This window comes from Camarhynchus parvulus, chromosome 12 (genome assembly GCF_901933205.1).
Source record: "Camarhynchus parvulus chromosome 12, STF_HiC, whole genome shotgun sequence".
NCBI classification, from domain to species: Eukaryota; Metazoa; Chordata; class Aves; order Passeriformes; family Thraupidae; genus Camarhynchus; species Camarhynchus parvulus.
In genome coordinates this window covers 9,376,142-9,392,959 of record NC_044582.1, presented here as the reverse complement: position 1 = coordinate 9,392,959, position 16,818 = coordinate 9,376,142, and the positions used below count along the sequence as shown (strand labels likewise).

Genomic DNA, 16,818 nt, shown 5'->3' with positions numbered 1-16,818 from the left:
ACAGGCAGCACTGGTATTTATTGCAGCAGGGTGATGTAGTGGCTGTTGAGGTACAACTGCACCTCAGTATAACAGGTGAGAGACGGGAGGGGGGTGTGCAAGTGCTGCTTTCTATTAGAAAAGTAGCACTGCTTTTATTGGTAACAGTGTTATCTATACAAATATACATACACATATTTATAAATACCAATTCTGCTTATAAACAAGTATGTAAACAGCACAAAGAGGGAGGAATCAGAAATTTAAACTATTAGGCAATGAGAAAATGAATGGAATTAAGGGAAAATTGGGTTGAATAAAAAATGCCAAGGGAGGATATCAGAAATATTAGATAATGGGGAAAGCTCTCAGAAGTAAGACAAAAGAACCTCTTGTTTTGCTCTTTTTGGACTAGACTTGACAAATGCTCCAGTGTTGAGTTCTAACAAAGAGACAAGATCACATTCCAGGTCTTTTTGTTCTGCCTTTAACAAGTCTTCATAGTGATACACTGATGAGACCAGATACCAGATTGTTATCTAAATTCAGCTGCTAAATTCAGTGTTAAGACACTAAGTTCAAACCACACATTGCCACATTTATTTCACAAGTCGAGCCTGAGGATGGATTCCTCCAAGATGAAGCAGCCCATAAGCATCATTCTCTCCCTCTGCAAAGATACTCTAAATGCCTGGGAAACAAAATCACCGTAAGGCTCTGACAGTTCACCCTTCAGCACACAGACTGCAAAGGCATCTCTGCACTAATCCTGCAGGCTGAAGAGGAAGCAAACACTTAGCTGCTGTTTGCATAGAGGCTGCTTGTAATTTGATGTAATGTACTGTACAGCAGTCAACACATATTGAAGGGAGAACATACACACTGCAGAGAAGGCAGAGAGGCTGTGCTGACATCTAACACATTTTAGTTACCCTATTATTGATGTTCTTTGAGTTCATCAAATTACCAATCAATTTATCTGATCTCTGAAAGCTGTGTACTGAGGTATATTAACTACTAAACATCACAAGCTTTCAGCAAAAAAGCCATTAAATGGGTGAATTTAGCACAAGGTACTGGAAATCAGTTTGTGTGTTGGCCACCAACAACAAGGAAAGAACCTGTCCCTGCAGACAGGGAGACTACAAGGAGCATTAGCCTCTCTAAAGATGCTCTTCAGCCCTAATGGAAGCCTGCAGAAAGCAGAAATCAGGGATGCTGCCCTCCCTGTCAGCGCTCTTACCCCAGCATGACATTTAATGGCTGAGATCTACTGACAAGGAGAAGAGGATGGAAGGCTGGAACTGGTTCAGATGATGATTTCAGATTCAGTTTGTTCCCATTCAGAAATTTAATTCATGCACAGGACAGGATCTTCCATTCTCTAAACATCAAAGCTGTGCCCTGGGAGACTGATAAGAGCCACTGGCACCTGAGAGCAGCAGCCACACAGCCCCAGACAGGCAACCTGAGCAACTGGAAGTATCTGAATGATTAGGATGGATCTTGTCAACCTATTTCAGAAAACGACACTGGGGATTATTCTTGTGTTCAGAAGATTAAATCAACAGTTTGATGAACTGGGTGCTTTGCTGTACTGCTCTACTGGCTTGAAAGGCAAACTGCTTTTTTGCATCGTAGATGTTGAAAGTTCAAAGAAAGCACTGGTGGTTTTGTGAGAGAAAGGGTTTGCAGGAAGGGCTGGGGATGAACAGAGAACTGAACAAATTGGATAAGAAATGAAAATGAAATTCTAAAGAATATTGTAAGGTTCAATTATGGATATGGGGACAAGAAATTCTTATGAAAGGGAAACATTTTTTGAGACCAGAAGTTCATTTCACACTAGCTGTTCTTCCTCCAGGTATCCACAGCACTGGCTAGAGCAAGATTGTGGCTAGAGGCAAACAAAGCAGCCCTTACACACATGGCAATAGCTCACACACAGCCCCAAGACATTACAGGAGAAAGCAAATGGTGCCAGTGACACCTGCCAGGACATATCAACTCATTTATCAAAGGACAATGAATCTTTAACTCCCACTGAGAGGGCAGAGGGTTTGGTTGGAGATAACACCTGAACACAGCTTGTTTTTTCAAAGGTAGGCAAGTGATCCCTAGGTCTCATGGATACACAAGCCTGGCATCCCAACTCAAGGAATGGATTTCTCATCCCCTTCAACAGAAATCCCTCCCCACCTTTACCAGGTGACATCAATTTGTGCAGCCCTACAGAGTCTGTTTTAAATTGATGATGAAGATCCAACATGAATGTATTGTTCTGGAAGGCTTTTTTGTTCAGGCTTCTATCACTTTTTCTCTGCAGAAATTTTTATTGAGACAAGTCACCAGCCATAAACCAAAAATGACAGTGGACTTGCATGTAGGGGTGACTTTGGCATACCAAAGTGGGAGACAGCTCCAAGAAGAAGGACCAAGGCCAATAGGAATAACAAACAAAAATAACTTTGCCTCCCATTCTTTACACATCCTAAATTCTTTACAAACATGAATTAAATGGGAAGTACAAGGGCAAAAAGAGATTCATTTAAACAAACCAAACAAGATGAATGCCATACACAAAATTACAAGATTTGTGAAGTCAAGCAGAGAAAAAGGTGCAGTCAACCTTATTAATAAAAAAGGTATGTATTCAATGCATTCCTTTCCCACTTGCACAAATACTGTACAGCTTATGAATACCTCTTGTGCTACTTACTGCTCTAAAAAACTACAAGCAGAAAAACATTGCATATTAATGCACCCACTGCTCACAGCAGTCCACAGCCGCCTAACAAGAGATAACGTGGGAGCTGGAGCTGAGGAAAATCCAAACAAAGAGGAGGCATCATCTACAGCAAGGAGTTTCACTTTATCTTCCAAGATTACCTTCAGCCTTTCTCTGCTGCTTTACACCACTCCAAAGTGCTGCCCATGTTTTTGTTGTAGTGTAGCACTGCCCTTAGCTTTTGTCAGGTTAAACTCAGCAAGAGGCCAAACAGCAAAAGGAGTAAAACAAATATTTACTTGGGAGAAAGTATTCAACTAATATGCTAAGTGAAATCTCCTGGCATCTTAAGGGTCCCAGGAGAGACTGCACTTCTTTCTTACAATATTTTTTAAAGGACCTTTCTACTACTTGGAGAAAGCAGGAGAAAGCATACACAGAATCCCTAATAAAAATCCCAGTTCTGAGCAGCATATATGGTACCTATTTACAACAACCTGCCCCCATCTCCCTTCCTGCTTCTCAGTAACAAATAAATGCATGAAAAAACATCATCTTGAGCTTCTAAAGTTGAGTGTGTCTCAGGTTCTCCCTACAGATTATTAGTCTAACTCTCAATCTTTCTACCCAGAAGAACACTACAGTACAAATCCTCATTCAAAACAGTTGAGAGAAGACACACATTTTATGAAATAATTCAAATTACATGGATGAAGTGTAAAATTACTGGAACAAGTCAGAGTTAGAAGTTTAACCACTTATAATAAATTAGCCAGGTCTCATTACTGGATTACTTATTGGAGATGAAACAGTCACATTGGAAACACAGGTGTGGAATGGAACTTCTGTATCACCAGCTCCAACCCTGCAATCACACCCAGTCATACAAGAAACAGTCAATTCAAAGGAGCTTTTCCCTCTCATTTTCCTGATTACCAAAATATTTCAGGCACCCCAAAACAAAAACATACATATGACCCAAGAGACAGAAACACACAACTACAACACACTATCAGAGTTCAAGTGAGGAAGATGAAGGGTTTTACCAGTGTAGTGATCCTCTGCAAGGAATTCGTTCAATAAAATTTGATTAAAATAATCTCTAAGAAGCATGCACCACACTGCAGGCAGAACAAAGCCCACCACCCCTTCCCACACACACAGCCCCTGACAAACTGACAAGGAAAGGTGCAGTGGGAAGAATATTCCCAGCAACTAATCCCAGCATTGCCTTAATCCCAGTACACCCACTGTATATATTCAAGTCTGCACTCAAAACAGAGGAATGCTGCCAGTAGCAGCAGTGTGTGGCATTTGCTCAACACAAGTCAGAAGTGCAAATCAAGTGTCAGGCACTACAAAGAAACAGAGAACCAAACAGTGATTCTGACACAGCTGCCACACAAGCTCACGGTCCCCCCGCATCCCGAGCACTGCGCACACAGTCCTGGTTCACAGCCCTCTGAGGATTAAATATGTGAGGAAAAGTTCCAAAAATGACTGGCCAGGATGGTCAAAGCATTTGGGGCAAATACCTCATAACCTTGCTTTGATCACAGAATGGGTCAGGTTGGAAGGGACCACAGTGGGGCACGTGGTCCCATCCCTCCCTGTTCAAGCACATGGCACAGGATTGTGTCCAGATGCTCCCTGACTGTCTCCAGTGAAGGAGACTCCACAGCCTCTTTTCCCATCAATTCAGTTCTTACAGTTGTCCCTAGACATTCAGTCACAGGCAGGAGCAGCACACTGAACTAGATGGATCCTTACTGTGACACAGAACTGCTGCACTCATTGTCTCATTTCTTCCACTGCTTTAGTAGAAGATGCAGGGAAAACCCCAAGAGCTGAAATACTGCAATCATTTTTTCATACATGCCTTTTCCCGTGAAAATTTTAGTAAGATTGTCTGGAGAAACTGAGTTTCTCAAGATTCGTTTGAAATAAGGTACACCTATAGTTCACCTCATGCAAAACTAAAGGCAAAGCCTTTTTAGCATTTTTATAGCTTTACTGTTTCACAACACTTTGCCCTCCCATTATAAGCTATTCCATCATATAGATGGAATAACTGAGATAGATGGACTAAATAATTGTTTCCAATTCCCAAAAGAGAAACGGCTATTAGAAAATGAGCAGGTTTTTCCTTCCAATTCTGTGCTCTGTCCAGTAGATTACAGTACTCTTTCAAAGATTAAGAATAAAAGGATAATGTATTCACACAATCTGCTGCATTCAAGGGAACTACTGAGTTCAATTCTGGTCAATACATCTCAAAGACAGAGCTGCTAGGGGGAAAGAGCCAAAAGACAAACAAGTAGAATGAGAAACCTGGAAAAAATCATTCACACAAACAGAGGCTGAAAAGGTAAGGACTGCACAGTTTAATGGAAAGGTAAAAGAGGGAAAAGAAGTCTGCAGATGATGAAAAATGGGGAGAATTTCTTTTATCTCTTTCACATAAAGGATATTAAATGCAAAAAAAATATTTGAAACTGATAACAGAGAATTTATAGAGTATATAAGTTAACCTGTGGCACACACTGCCACATGATGTTGGAGGCACAGAGCTAAACAGGGCTACAGGAAAAATGCCTGAGATGCACAGAAGAACAATGGCACTAAATCAACTTTCAGTGAATAAAAATACTGAATGAAAATAAACTCTTGTGCAGCAGGGCAAGTGTCTGCCTCCAACTGACAACATTTAGGAAGACTCTTCTCAAAGCTGCTCTCCAAAAGTTTTCTTTGTCACTTTGTTTTGGTGATGGTTTTTTTTCTCTTCCTTCAAAGCCTTTACAAACTGACCACTGTCAGAGGAAACAGGATAGTCTCTGTGTTTGATTCACTGAGCAGCTCTTATGTTGTAAGGAGTATGTAACACAATTACTCCTCACATCCTACTGGGAAGGTACTGAGTTTTTAACATCAATAGTTCAAAACATCCTTCAAAAACAAATCTTTAGGTCTCCTACTGCTGAATCCTGTTATCATGCAGAAGTGGGGACAAAACCAACCTGGGCACAGCAAGGGGGGAGAGAGGGGAATTCCTGATAGCCTGATCCTTAGAAGGAGAAATTTCAGCTTGCTAACTCCACACTGAGCCATATTCATTCACTCCCAGCCAAACACCTCTGAACTACCAGTGACCACACTTCAAGTGACCATTCCCTTTTAAAACAGCAGAGAAAGCAAAATTCTATTTCAGAGCTCTCTCGCACCATCCCCTTACTGAGAGCTTTTTTCTAATATTGACATACACATACACAGATATATAAAAATATATCTAAGCCTGTGTTGGAAAGCTTTAGCACAGCGGAAGGAAAAAATATATAAATAAATGTCAAGGTCTGCGTGTATTCAACAAATAAAAGCAGAATTATATAAAAGCAACAGCTAATAAAAAAGATTGTTCTGTGCTGCATTTTCCATCTTTCCAACCATTATAGGAATAAAATTATCCTCAGAGAAGATCAAAAACCTTTTTCAAAACTAATACAATTAAGCTTTATTACACTGTTTCAAGTACATTTCTCTCCTTTCCCTTCTAGCCCCCACCACCTCCCACTCCAATCCAGACTAACGGTTGGAGACATTCTTCTATTTTATTACCAGCAAAATGCTAGTCTTTAAGGGTCAGAAACTATCCAGTGTTTCGAGAGAGGAAAGAAAACCTGTTCTTTTTATCTATTTGCTTTTGTACACATAACAACTAGAAGATAGTTTCTCTGTAGCTCTGCAGCTTGAATAGGACAATGGGCAGCTCACCCTACTCCCCCAAGAAGATCCCACACTAAAATGCCCATCACGTTGTTTGTAAAGGTGTCCCTGTAGCAAGGGACATGGACTTGAAAACACAAACGACAACAAAAGATTTCAAAAAGAGGACAATGAAGCCTGGACACAGACTTCTCCCCACTCCACTGTCCATAAAGGACAGGCTCACAGGTTTCCCCTGTAATTTCTGCTTCACGAAACCAGATCTGGAGAGAAGAACATAATAGAAGCAAACAGCATGGGATCAAGAAATTGCAAAAATTCCCTTTGCGTACGAACATATGGACAACTGTGATAATTAGAACGATAGCTGCTAGATTGTTTGCAATTTCACTGAACAATCCCCATTATCTAGAAATAGAATTTAAAATACAAATGCAACACTGAGTGGTAGTTTTAATAGTTTATTTTTAATGAATTGTACGGATTAAAGTGTTGCAAAATTGTATCGTGTGAATTTGCTCACAGGCATGTTTTACCACTGATGGCTCAAAAAATGCAGCATGGACAGTCATACAGTAGGAGGGAATGAAAAGAGGAATAGATATGCCAACAGCTCCCCACCGTTTCTATAATCTACAATTTTCCCATGTTCCATACTCACCATCCTGCTACATATTGGTAGTAAAACTGATTGATTTCCCAGTCTCTTTACAACCCACTCTTTTCATTGTTTGCACTTCTTTTTAGTCACATAACACAACTACAAGTCGAATGTATGCAACTCCCTGTCAGGAGGTCTAATTGCTTCAAATTGGAGAAGATTATTCTCCACATTTATTAAAAAATAAAGACTACTTATAATATTATTTCATTTTGCCAGGAAGTGAAGAACACATTAGTTCATAAGGAACAGCATGGCTGCTCCTATTTTTATGGCATCAATTTTTAAAAACTCATCATGGTAAACAATTAAACAGAGAAGCAAATCCCACGTTTAGGGGAGAGATTCAAATCCCTAAATGGATTTTCAAAGGTCATTTCAGGCTTAAAAGATGCTTGACAGTGTCTCTTTAAATCATGTTTATTTCAAAGCAAGAAGCAGGCAGTGTACTGCAGCACCCCTCTTTGAACTGTTTGGCTCCCCAGAGAAAAATTGTTAATACAACTTTAATCCATATTTACAGCAAAATTTATGTTGTGGTGGTTGATTTTTTTTTTCATTAAGGAAAGGATTTTTAACAAAAGGAATAAAAACCAGGGCACTTGTTTGTTTTTTTCAATTTAGCTTTCACCTAAATCCCATGGTAAAAAAGATAATAGAGTTTGAACTACCAGAAATCCTTTTTAAAAATCATCCAGTTAAAAAAACCTTTATCTTTCAAACACAAATTGCTCAAAAGATTTGTACAGCTTTTTCACCACTTACGCAAGGGTTGGGGGGCAGATAAGATACTGTCAGCTGGCAGTTCCAGGTTGCAGCACAACACATCTTGGTTCTGTATCTTTTGGATCCACACCGATCCTGAGTCTTACCCTTGCAGGGGCCAGAAATGAAGACAACTCAGCCTTACCTTCCTCTCAATGCGGGCCAACTGCTCTTGGTAGAATGCCTCTTGCCGCTTCAGGTCTGCCTCCCAGCCTTGCAGCCCCACAGCCTGGCAAGGACAACAAAACAGCAGCAGGAGAAGAAGAAATTAATAATAAACAATGTAGTACAAGGAAAACACATGAGATACAGACTAGAAAGGACTAAAAAAAACAACACTGCTCAACACTCGTGCATGGGATCCCCCTCAGTGGAAGTACAAACCTTAAGAATTGCAGCTTGTTTTGGGTTATCCCCCAATGTTTGAAATGCTCTTGTTAGCATCCTACTCAAACTCAAACCCTTGGTTTTATACTTATTATTAAATGAAAACATATAATCATAGAAAAGTCACACCTTCCCATTCTCTTTTTCAGAACTCTATCTTATCCATGTCTGTTTTTCCATGAATCATGACAGTCATTAATCAAATGTTCTTTCCCTTACCTTTAAAAAAACCAACCAAATCCCCTCAAATCCCCCTCTTTATAAACCCTTGCCCCTTGGAGTGTCCAAAAGCTTCTAAGGATTAAATACTTCCCTACAACAGACATACATAGGACTATCCAGATAATTAAGTACCCTTTCCACGTGCTCTCTATGCATTCCCCATCAGTACCCTCAGAGTTCCTCTGGCTGGTGCTGCAAGAGGGAAGATGGCTGTCAAAGAATTTCTCTTCTATCTTACAAATTATAAGCATGGCACTATCAAAACAGTAAATCTGGTATTCATCAGCTAAACAGTGCTCAATTAAAAAAGTCTGTGTGGGCACAGCAACAGCTGTAGCCTTCTAGCTCCTTACAGCCAGCACCACTTAATTATATTCCCACCCCTAAACTGAACTAGTATTAAGAAAACACGACATTGATGGAACTGAATCCAACTTTTCAAGTTTAAAAATAACAAGCAGCAATAGCAAGAAAAGATGGCAGTTGTTGTACACCCTCCATCCCACCTCAAAATCTCTGGGGCCACAGAAGTCAACAGCAGGCAGAAGACCTTTCAAAACCAGAATGATTAGCCTGCTTAACATGGACACAAACCCTGCCAGGCCATAGCATCCCAGCAACATTCTCTTAACTTCTAATGATGGCACAACCACAGAAAATGCTGGTCCAACATGATTAAACAGCTGGGACAGAAATATCCCCGTGGGCTCAGACCTGTCATTTTACGGCCAAAAGCCATTGCTAACGAGAAAAATTACATCTGAAAGCAAGTTGCTGTGCATGTCCTTCTTTCTGCTCCCCTGCTGATGGAAATACAGTGGTATAATAGGGCTTAGAAGAGATTTTAATCTAGGCAGTGAGGGTGGGTGATAAGCAAGCAAGAAAAGGATTATATGAAATAGGAAGATTGTAGGGGTGTGGTGGTGATGTGGGTTTCTTTGTTTGTTTTTAAAGAAATATTTTGGTTTCCATGTTTGCTATCCCAGAAAACAGGGCCAGGATAAAGCACAAGCAGTAGAGACTCATAACTAAATCTTCTCTGTCTCAAAGGCACTTGATTAAAAGCAAAATCTCTGGCTGTGCTTTAACCTATAGCTGCTATACTACTTCCCACCTACTGGAACTGGATGGGGAGAGGGATGAGAATGAGCTGCCCCACACATACAGCCTGACAAAAGAGATATCACAGCAACAACAGGGGCACCAATGGGCACTTTGTAAGTGCCAGAACTATAACCATTTTCTGGTAAGAGAACCATAGCTGTTCCTCTGAGCCAATCTTCTACACAGTAAAGAACGAAGCAATTTAAAATAAAAGGAAACAGATGTAAGAAGGTGGGGTGGTCTGGTGGATGACCAAAAGATCTCAATTCTCCTGCGGGTTTTCTGCATAACACCCATAAAATCAGATTACTCCACAAGTGACTTGTATTTCCTTAAGAGGAAAATAAGTAAGGAAGACAAAGAAGAGTAAGACAGTACTGATCCCTCTGCATGATTCAGATGGAAGCTGCACCATATGATGGAAGGAAAAAAGAAACAAAAGGGAGTCAAATAATAAATTCTTATAAACTCAAGAAAGTGTCTGTTTAATCTAAATAATTATGTATTTGTGCTAGTCTCCTGGGATAGTGGATATTCTGGAAGTACAAAATCAATAAATGTAACAATACCAGTGTTCAAGAGGCTTTATTCTGTTTCTGGCAATACATGGATCCCAAACCCACACACTCACTCAACTTCCCAACCCATGAGTTTGCCTGACATCATGCACCAAGAAATCCAGCACATTTATCCCTACAACCCCTCTGGAAGGGAACACAAACCAAACACCTGATCTCTCAAGCAGGGTGCTGAGACGCAGACACGTTAGAGGTGTGCTGCTCTGCACAATGACAACCCTGGACAGCCAAGCTGACCTCACTGGAGCTGGCAGTGAATAATGCCTCCACAGCCATGCACACAGGCATTCTGTTAGTCACTTCCCCAGGGTCTTGCAAAACTGAGGTCAGAGAACCAAAACTGGATCTCCTAACTGCAGACTGTAACCTCAGAGTACTCCCTCAAAGTAATTTCTCCCATATTATCCCCCATTGTCCCACTTATCACCCATAATGCATGATGAACTAGGGGTTACAGAGAAACCTTGTACTTGCAACACAAACATATTTTCAATGCCTTGCTTGTTTTCAAGATCTGCTGCTGTTTCAGTGCATTGAAGTATGCAGAGAAACACTCTATTTGTGACAGATATGCTTCAAAGTTGCTTTCTGTTTCCCTCTATCCCCAGCTGTTATTACTAAAAACTTTAGTACACTTTATGATGATGTTTGAAGTACAAACGGTATAGTAGAGCATGTGTCATCTGAAATATTCACTGTTCCAAACTGGGTTAGGCAACTAGGGACATTTTGAATGAATATAGGATATTTATTAAGAGTTCCCCTAGTCCTATTGCTTATTCCCTACCTGAAGTTAGAAGTCTGTGATGTCCCAGACAGAACTGGCTGCTATGATTACAATTTCACAGGGGATTGAGATTGCAAGTGCCAAACAAAGCATCAATAGACTTTTTGAAAAAAGGCCTTTAGAACTAAAAGGAAGGAGAAGGGAAAACATGCATGATAACACACTGATTTGAAAATCAGATATCAGAAAGCTGCATTTCACTTCCAAGATGCACAACTACACTGGAACTTGAACATACTGTGCAAGAGGTGACCAAAGCCTAGAGATGACATCTAGGATGTGCAGAACACAGATAATGTGATGTCCAAGAAGTATGAACACAGAAACAAAACAGAGACAGGGAAGAAAGGACATACTCAGCTTCAAAACACAGGAATGCACCCAAAAGTTAGAAAAGGGGATGTATTTATAAAAGAACACATATGCAATTGGCCATTGCCCTCTGTACAAAAGCTAGGTATAAGATGTATTCAAGAAATGCTCAAGAATCCCCTGTGATGGTGTCAGAATTTACAAGGATTATATTCTTACAAAAGGCCAGCAAAGGCATACTACTAACATGCTGCTACAGCTTCCACGGGCATGGATCCATGGATTGGTTGGGTGCTCTTTCAAATTTTTCCTCTGCTTTATCTTCACATTTTTTCTGCAGCCCAAGGTTTTTCAGGTTATCTCAGTGCTGCCTTGAACAGTGACAAAGAGCCAGGGCAGAGTTATGTGATTCTCTGCCTCTTTCTCTCCCTTTATCAAGTAACCCATTTAGAAACAAACAGTGCAAGCACATTTCTAAAGCTATACATTATATACTGGCTCAACTAAAGGATTCAAGCACTGGCCTGCTAGCTGACAGACAGGCCAAAAGAAATATTTTATAAGCTCCGAACTGAGGTAATGAAATATTATTGGTTCATTCTCTATGAACAAAACCAGACACTCTTAGCCATGTCCTGAGCTGACACCAACATGCCACACATCAGACTGTGCAACTGATCTAGAGCTGGGCTTCACTCTAGCTATAACCATTCCCAGATTAGCTTTGGCTTTGTTGCACCCTGAAGTATTACCACATTTTTATTATTTTTAATCACAGTCCCACCTCATCACCTTGTTAAAAATGAAAACTAGGGCGGAAATCTGTTTAAAAAAAACAAAAGGCTTATTGGCAGGGTCAGTTGATTTTAAGGAATGTGGCACCTGGGAATAAAATGCAGTGTTAGTACAGCCCACAGCTGACAGCTACCACTGGGCTGTCTCTCTCCTCAATACTGTTTGGGTTCTGGGATTTGGGAAGACTCTCCTGGAGGACAGAAAACCCAAAAACTCTCTCTATATAAAGGGCAACTCAAGCTAGAAGGAAAGGTCCAAACCTCAGCCGATGAATACTTCCTAAAAGCAAGTCACAGCACTTGGCAAGATTACTGCAAAAATATTTATCTTCTTGGCAAAGCACTTCCACCACTCACAGACAAACTAGCAAGATGATGCCTAGATAATCAGTCAGAAGCAACACAGGGAAATAAGCTACAAGGATAAAGCAAAGGATGTCAAGTCTATCAAATGCCTAGTTTCTACATCATCCTGTCTTTGCTGAGAGGAGCTATCAGCTTCCCCCAAAGGTACAGTTACATCTCTGCAGCAGCACAGCAGAGATGTTTTGGCTGGGCACCTCAGCTTGCCACACTGCACAACTGCAAATTCTAATACCTCATGCTTTCCCAAGTCTCTTCCAGTCCTGGTAGCAGTCCAGGTGGCAAGGGAGAAAAACAAATGCTATTAAGGACTCCAAGATGAGAAGAAGGAATAGACAGAAATTCACTGAGGAACAGAGCTAACTCCAAAATTAGCTAGCTGGCATGTTCCTGGCCAAGTCTAAAGGGAATGGCAGAGCTGAAAGGGCAACACTGAAATAGTAAGAGGCAATTTGTGTACTTCATGCCCAAGACTGAACAGCAGAATTTTACAGGGAGGCTTGTACCAAACAAGTAGCCATGGGGGAGCCTTGACTTAACCTCCACTGGCATCAGCAGAAATATCACCATTACTATGGAGCTGTCTGCAATCACTATTCCAGACATGGGGCCTACAAAATCACTGGCTTTTTGTCCTACCTTTCATTCTATTGAAGGCAGGTGACCAGGCTCTATTTTAGAAACCAGATGTAACTCATGGCCTTAAAAAGCAATACTGGTATAACCTTCATTTCCTCCTGTTTCTGCTACTCTCTTAGCCAACAATACACATCACCAGATCAAGTTTGGTTTCAGCAGCTGTAAGTTACACAAAAGGAACCAGTGAAAATCTTTATGGAGGAAATAATATGCAATTTTCTAGCTGAACACCTTTTAAAATGTAATGACAGAAAATAAAATCCTGCATCTGTGCTCAGCAATAACAATCTGTACATGCACAGTAACAACATGACACTTGGAATAAGCAAGATCCAGACAAAAAAGAGAGCTTACCCAGGCATCCAAATCCACAGGCTTGGAATAAAGACAGCACAAGACAGAAAGGAAGAGAAAGAGAAGAAAAAGAGAAATCAGTGATTTTTTGAGGCTGCCTGCTGCTGTGCACTATAGCTTTTAAGATGACAAGTTTAGAAAAGTTCCTTTAAAATGACAAGCATCTTAAGCAATGCAGTGCTGTCCCCTGTTGGGAACTGTGCTGTTAAAGCAAAACAAAAGCACATGCACCCCCTAAACCAAAACCAGAGCAAAGCCCCCACAGCCTGCTGCAGGACCCCCATTTAGGGTGGGAGCTAAGCAAAGGAAGCTGGGAAACAGCCAGTTCCAGGGAGCCATGCAGGATGCTGCAAGTGTTAGAGATGCTGATATAACATGCTCCAGTGAATGTGCCAGTGCTGGGCAGACTCAAAAGGAGGTGGCCAACAACTGTGCTACTTCCAATTACATGCCAAGAACAAGTAATCTTTTAAAGGGAATTTTTGAATGCACAAGCTGACCTACACAGCAAGTCATCTTCTGCCATGGACAATTTCAGAGTGATTCCCAACAGAAAACCAGTTGTCTGATCAGGTTCCCAACCAGATTCCCCTTCATAGGCAACTGAAAACCTCTTAAGTGCAGAGTCCAAACCTTTGTCAAAGCCAAGCTGCCTCCACCTGCTCCTTTTCTTTTGCCCACAAGCCTATTTAAGTGTGCAGACAAGCAGATAAACCAGGCTGCAGCATTGCCTCTTCTTTACTTGTTACTACTTTTTACTTACACAGTAAGCCAGCAGCAGCAAAGCAAGTACAAGATGATAAACATTTCATGCCCATAACCACCTCCTTTTGAAGCCAAGGCATTTATGAGGCAGGCACAGCTCTCATTTGCTGTCAAGGGCTGCAAGCCTTCCCTGCCTCTCAGGGCTACCTTCAATCAGCAGCACATTGGCTAAGCAGGAACTTCAGAATGGCTGGCCCTTTTTCATTATGATTATTTATTTGAGGGGAGTTGACAGGGCACAATGAACTTTCCTCTTGGTCATAGTTCACTGCCAGAGGGAGCAGACAGCGGAGGGTAATGTTTTTATGGGATCTGTCATCATTTTAATGGCACACAGAGACTACTTCATGTAACTGAGGGATGATGTGTTAGCAGATATGTGTGTCGTCCATCCTCATCCTTTGCACCAGCTTAGAGGGTTGGAACTGAACATCTACATTTCAACTGAGGGAAGCCAATTCCCCCTTTCTGCAGATAGGTTTGATATAGCAGCATCAAGTCCTTGGCCAAACAAACCAATACACAACAGGTGTTTACTGGTAATCACTGACCAATCTTGACAAAAGCCTGGTTTGAATAACATTTTTCTTCCTGATGATTTTTACAGCCAGGACAGATGAGTTTAATTTCATTTTTACATTTCAGCAATTACAGGTCTGTCCATCCTCAGCAGATGGACAGGAGGAACACAGCACTCTTCATGATGCCTGCTATTATTTCAGCAGGTAGGTCATGCACACCACTAACTCTTTACTGGATGTACATCTGTCATCCCTGGGTGCCTGAGCCATGAAATGACACATTGCTGGTGGACAAACACTCACATGACAAAATAAACAAAAGGTACTAACTCAGTGGCACTGGACAGGGGCTGAGAAATGAGAGCAAGGAGAAGGAACTGCCCTATCACCAATATGTGCCCCATAAGATACTATGCACAGCAGCAGAATCAGGGTTTTAGAGAATACAACACTGTTACTAATCACAGAGCATCTCTTCTGCAGTGCTGCCAATACTCTAATTCTGTCAACCTTCAGGAGAGGGAAAAATTATTACTCCAAGAATAGGAATAGATACACTCCACTGAATGGAAACAGGACAATTAGAATGTGTAGTAGCACATACTGCTGCACTGGAAAAAAAACCCTGACTAAATAAAATAATAAAATAATATAAAAAGGAAAACTCAAGAGGGCTACTGGTTTAAGTTTTGCTAACTTCTAAGCCTGTGCCAAGATGTCTTTGCAGACCAGCATCTACCAGTCTTGGTAACAAGAGATACAGCCTATCCATTAATCTAACTGAAGTTTAAGCAATCCATTTAAGAAATGAGCAATATCTGGTTTCCTTGCTCCCTAAGAGAGCTTCACTTCCAGCTCGCAGATGGCAGCTTACAGGTTTTATAATTCCAGCCCTGGGATACAAGTCATCTTTCAACACTCTTGGTCAATACTCCTGAACTCTTCTGCTGAAAAGGTTTTTTTTCTCTTCCAGGTAACCCACTGGACAGCAACCACAGGAACTAGAATAAATACTGGACTTAATTGTTTGGGGTCAAAACCCAGCCAAGATATTCCTCTTAACTGTTATCAGAAACAAAAGGTTACTGAAACAGGATCTCAGGCCAAACCAGCAGCCTCTGTCCTAGGGATTCATACAGACACTTGGAGAAGACTCTGGCTGGATATGGGAACTACATGAGTAATACATCTGTGCTTCTGCAAATTCCACACTTGAGCATTGATTATTCCCATGTTCGTATCATCCAACTTCCAATGGCATCAAGAAAACAGCGCCAAAATTGTATTTCACTCCTAAGGGCAATTCCCAGCTACTTTTCCCAGGCTCACTACACTACATCAGCCTTACACATCATGCACACCACTCAAGTCTGTCACACTCTTGGGAAATGTAAAAATGGCAGTGAGCCATCAAAACACAGCTCTGTGATTGGCAGGGAGGAAGGATCAGCACAGGGCAGCGGCCTTTGGAAGGACAACGCCTTTGTTACCTGACTGGAATCAGCTTCCCCCTGAAGTCCATTCCCTTGCCATAGTCAAGAAGTGTCACAGAACAGACTGCACTGCAGTGTGACCAATGACTCAGGAATCCAGACTACCAGCTTGGTAGAAATCTCCTACTTAAGTACTCAACAGAGAGTATTTTTAGGGGCACTGCCAGCTTCAGGAGCGGAAGATAGAGTGGGAGATGCAAGAAATGAGAGGCAGCAGGTGCCCAAAACCCAAGGCAGCTGTTGGCAACAACTTTTACATTCATGTCAGTATCTGAAGAACTCTGCAGCACATATTCCAACATCTTGATGACCAGACTTCATCACTGAATGAGCAAACAGTCACTTCTTCCTAAAGCAGTAATCCAGCTCTAAATTTATCATGGTCCAGAATGATAGGAATTCAAGTATTTAAAGAATATATCTAGACATTCAGTATCCACTCCAGACTCTTCAACTCTTCCAGTTTAGTGAAAAATTGAAGTAGTATCAATATGAAATGTAATGAGAGTCTGAGATATAACCAACTGACAATGGAGAAGAAGGAAGAGTCACTGAACAGCAATCAATTTTGAGGAAAGGCTGTGATAAAATTGCTCAACTCTAATGCATACAGACCATACACAATTCTATAAACACAAAGATGGGA

General features: G+C 41.1%; 1 protein-coding gene across 2 annotated transcripts in view; it reads right to left on the bottom strand.

Annotated features, from left to right (window-relative positions):
• The window catches only part of CHCHD6 (coiled-coil-helix-coiled-coil-helix domain containing 6), a 109,183-nt gene that overhangs the window by 64,182 nt on the left and 28,183 nt on the right, over positions 1-16,818 (bottom strand). Inside the window, exons 5-6 of one of the 2 annotated variants that reach the window (XM_030956915.1) lie at positions 13,394-13,414; positions 7,999-8,082 (exon numbers count right to left, since the gene is read on the bottom strand). In XM_030956915.1, coding sequence (XP_030812775.1) covers positions 7,999-8,082; positions 13,394-13,414 — 105 coding nt within the window. The remainder of the gene's footprint in view (positions 1-7,998; positions 8,083-13,393; positions 13,415-16,818) is intronic. The other variant, XM_030956916.1, reaches the window with a different exon arrangement.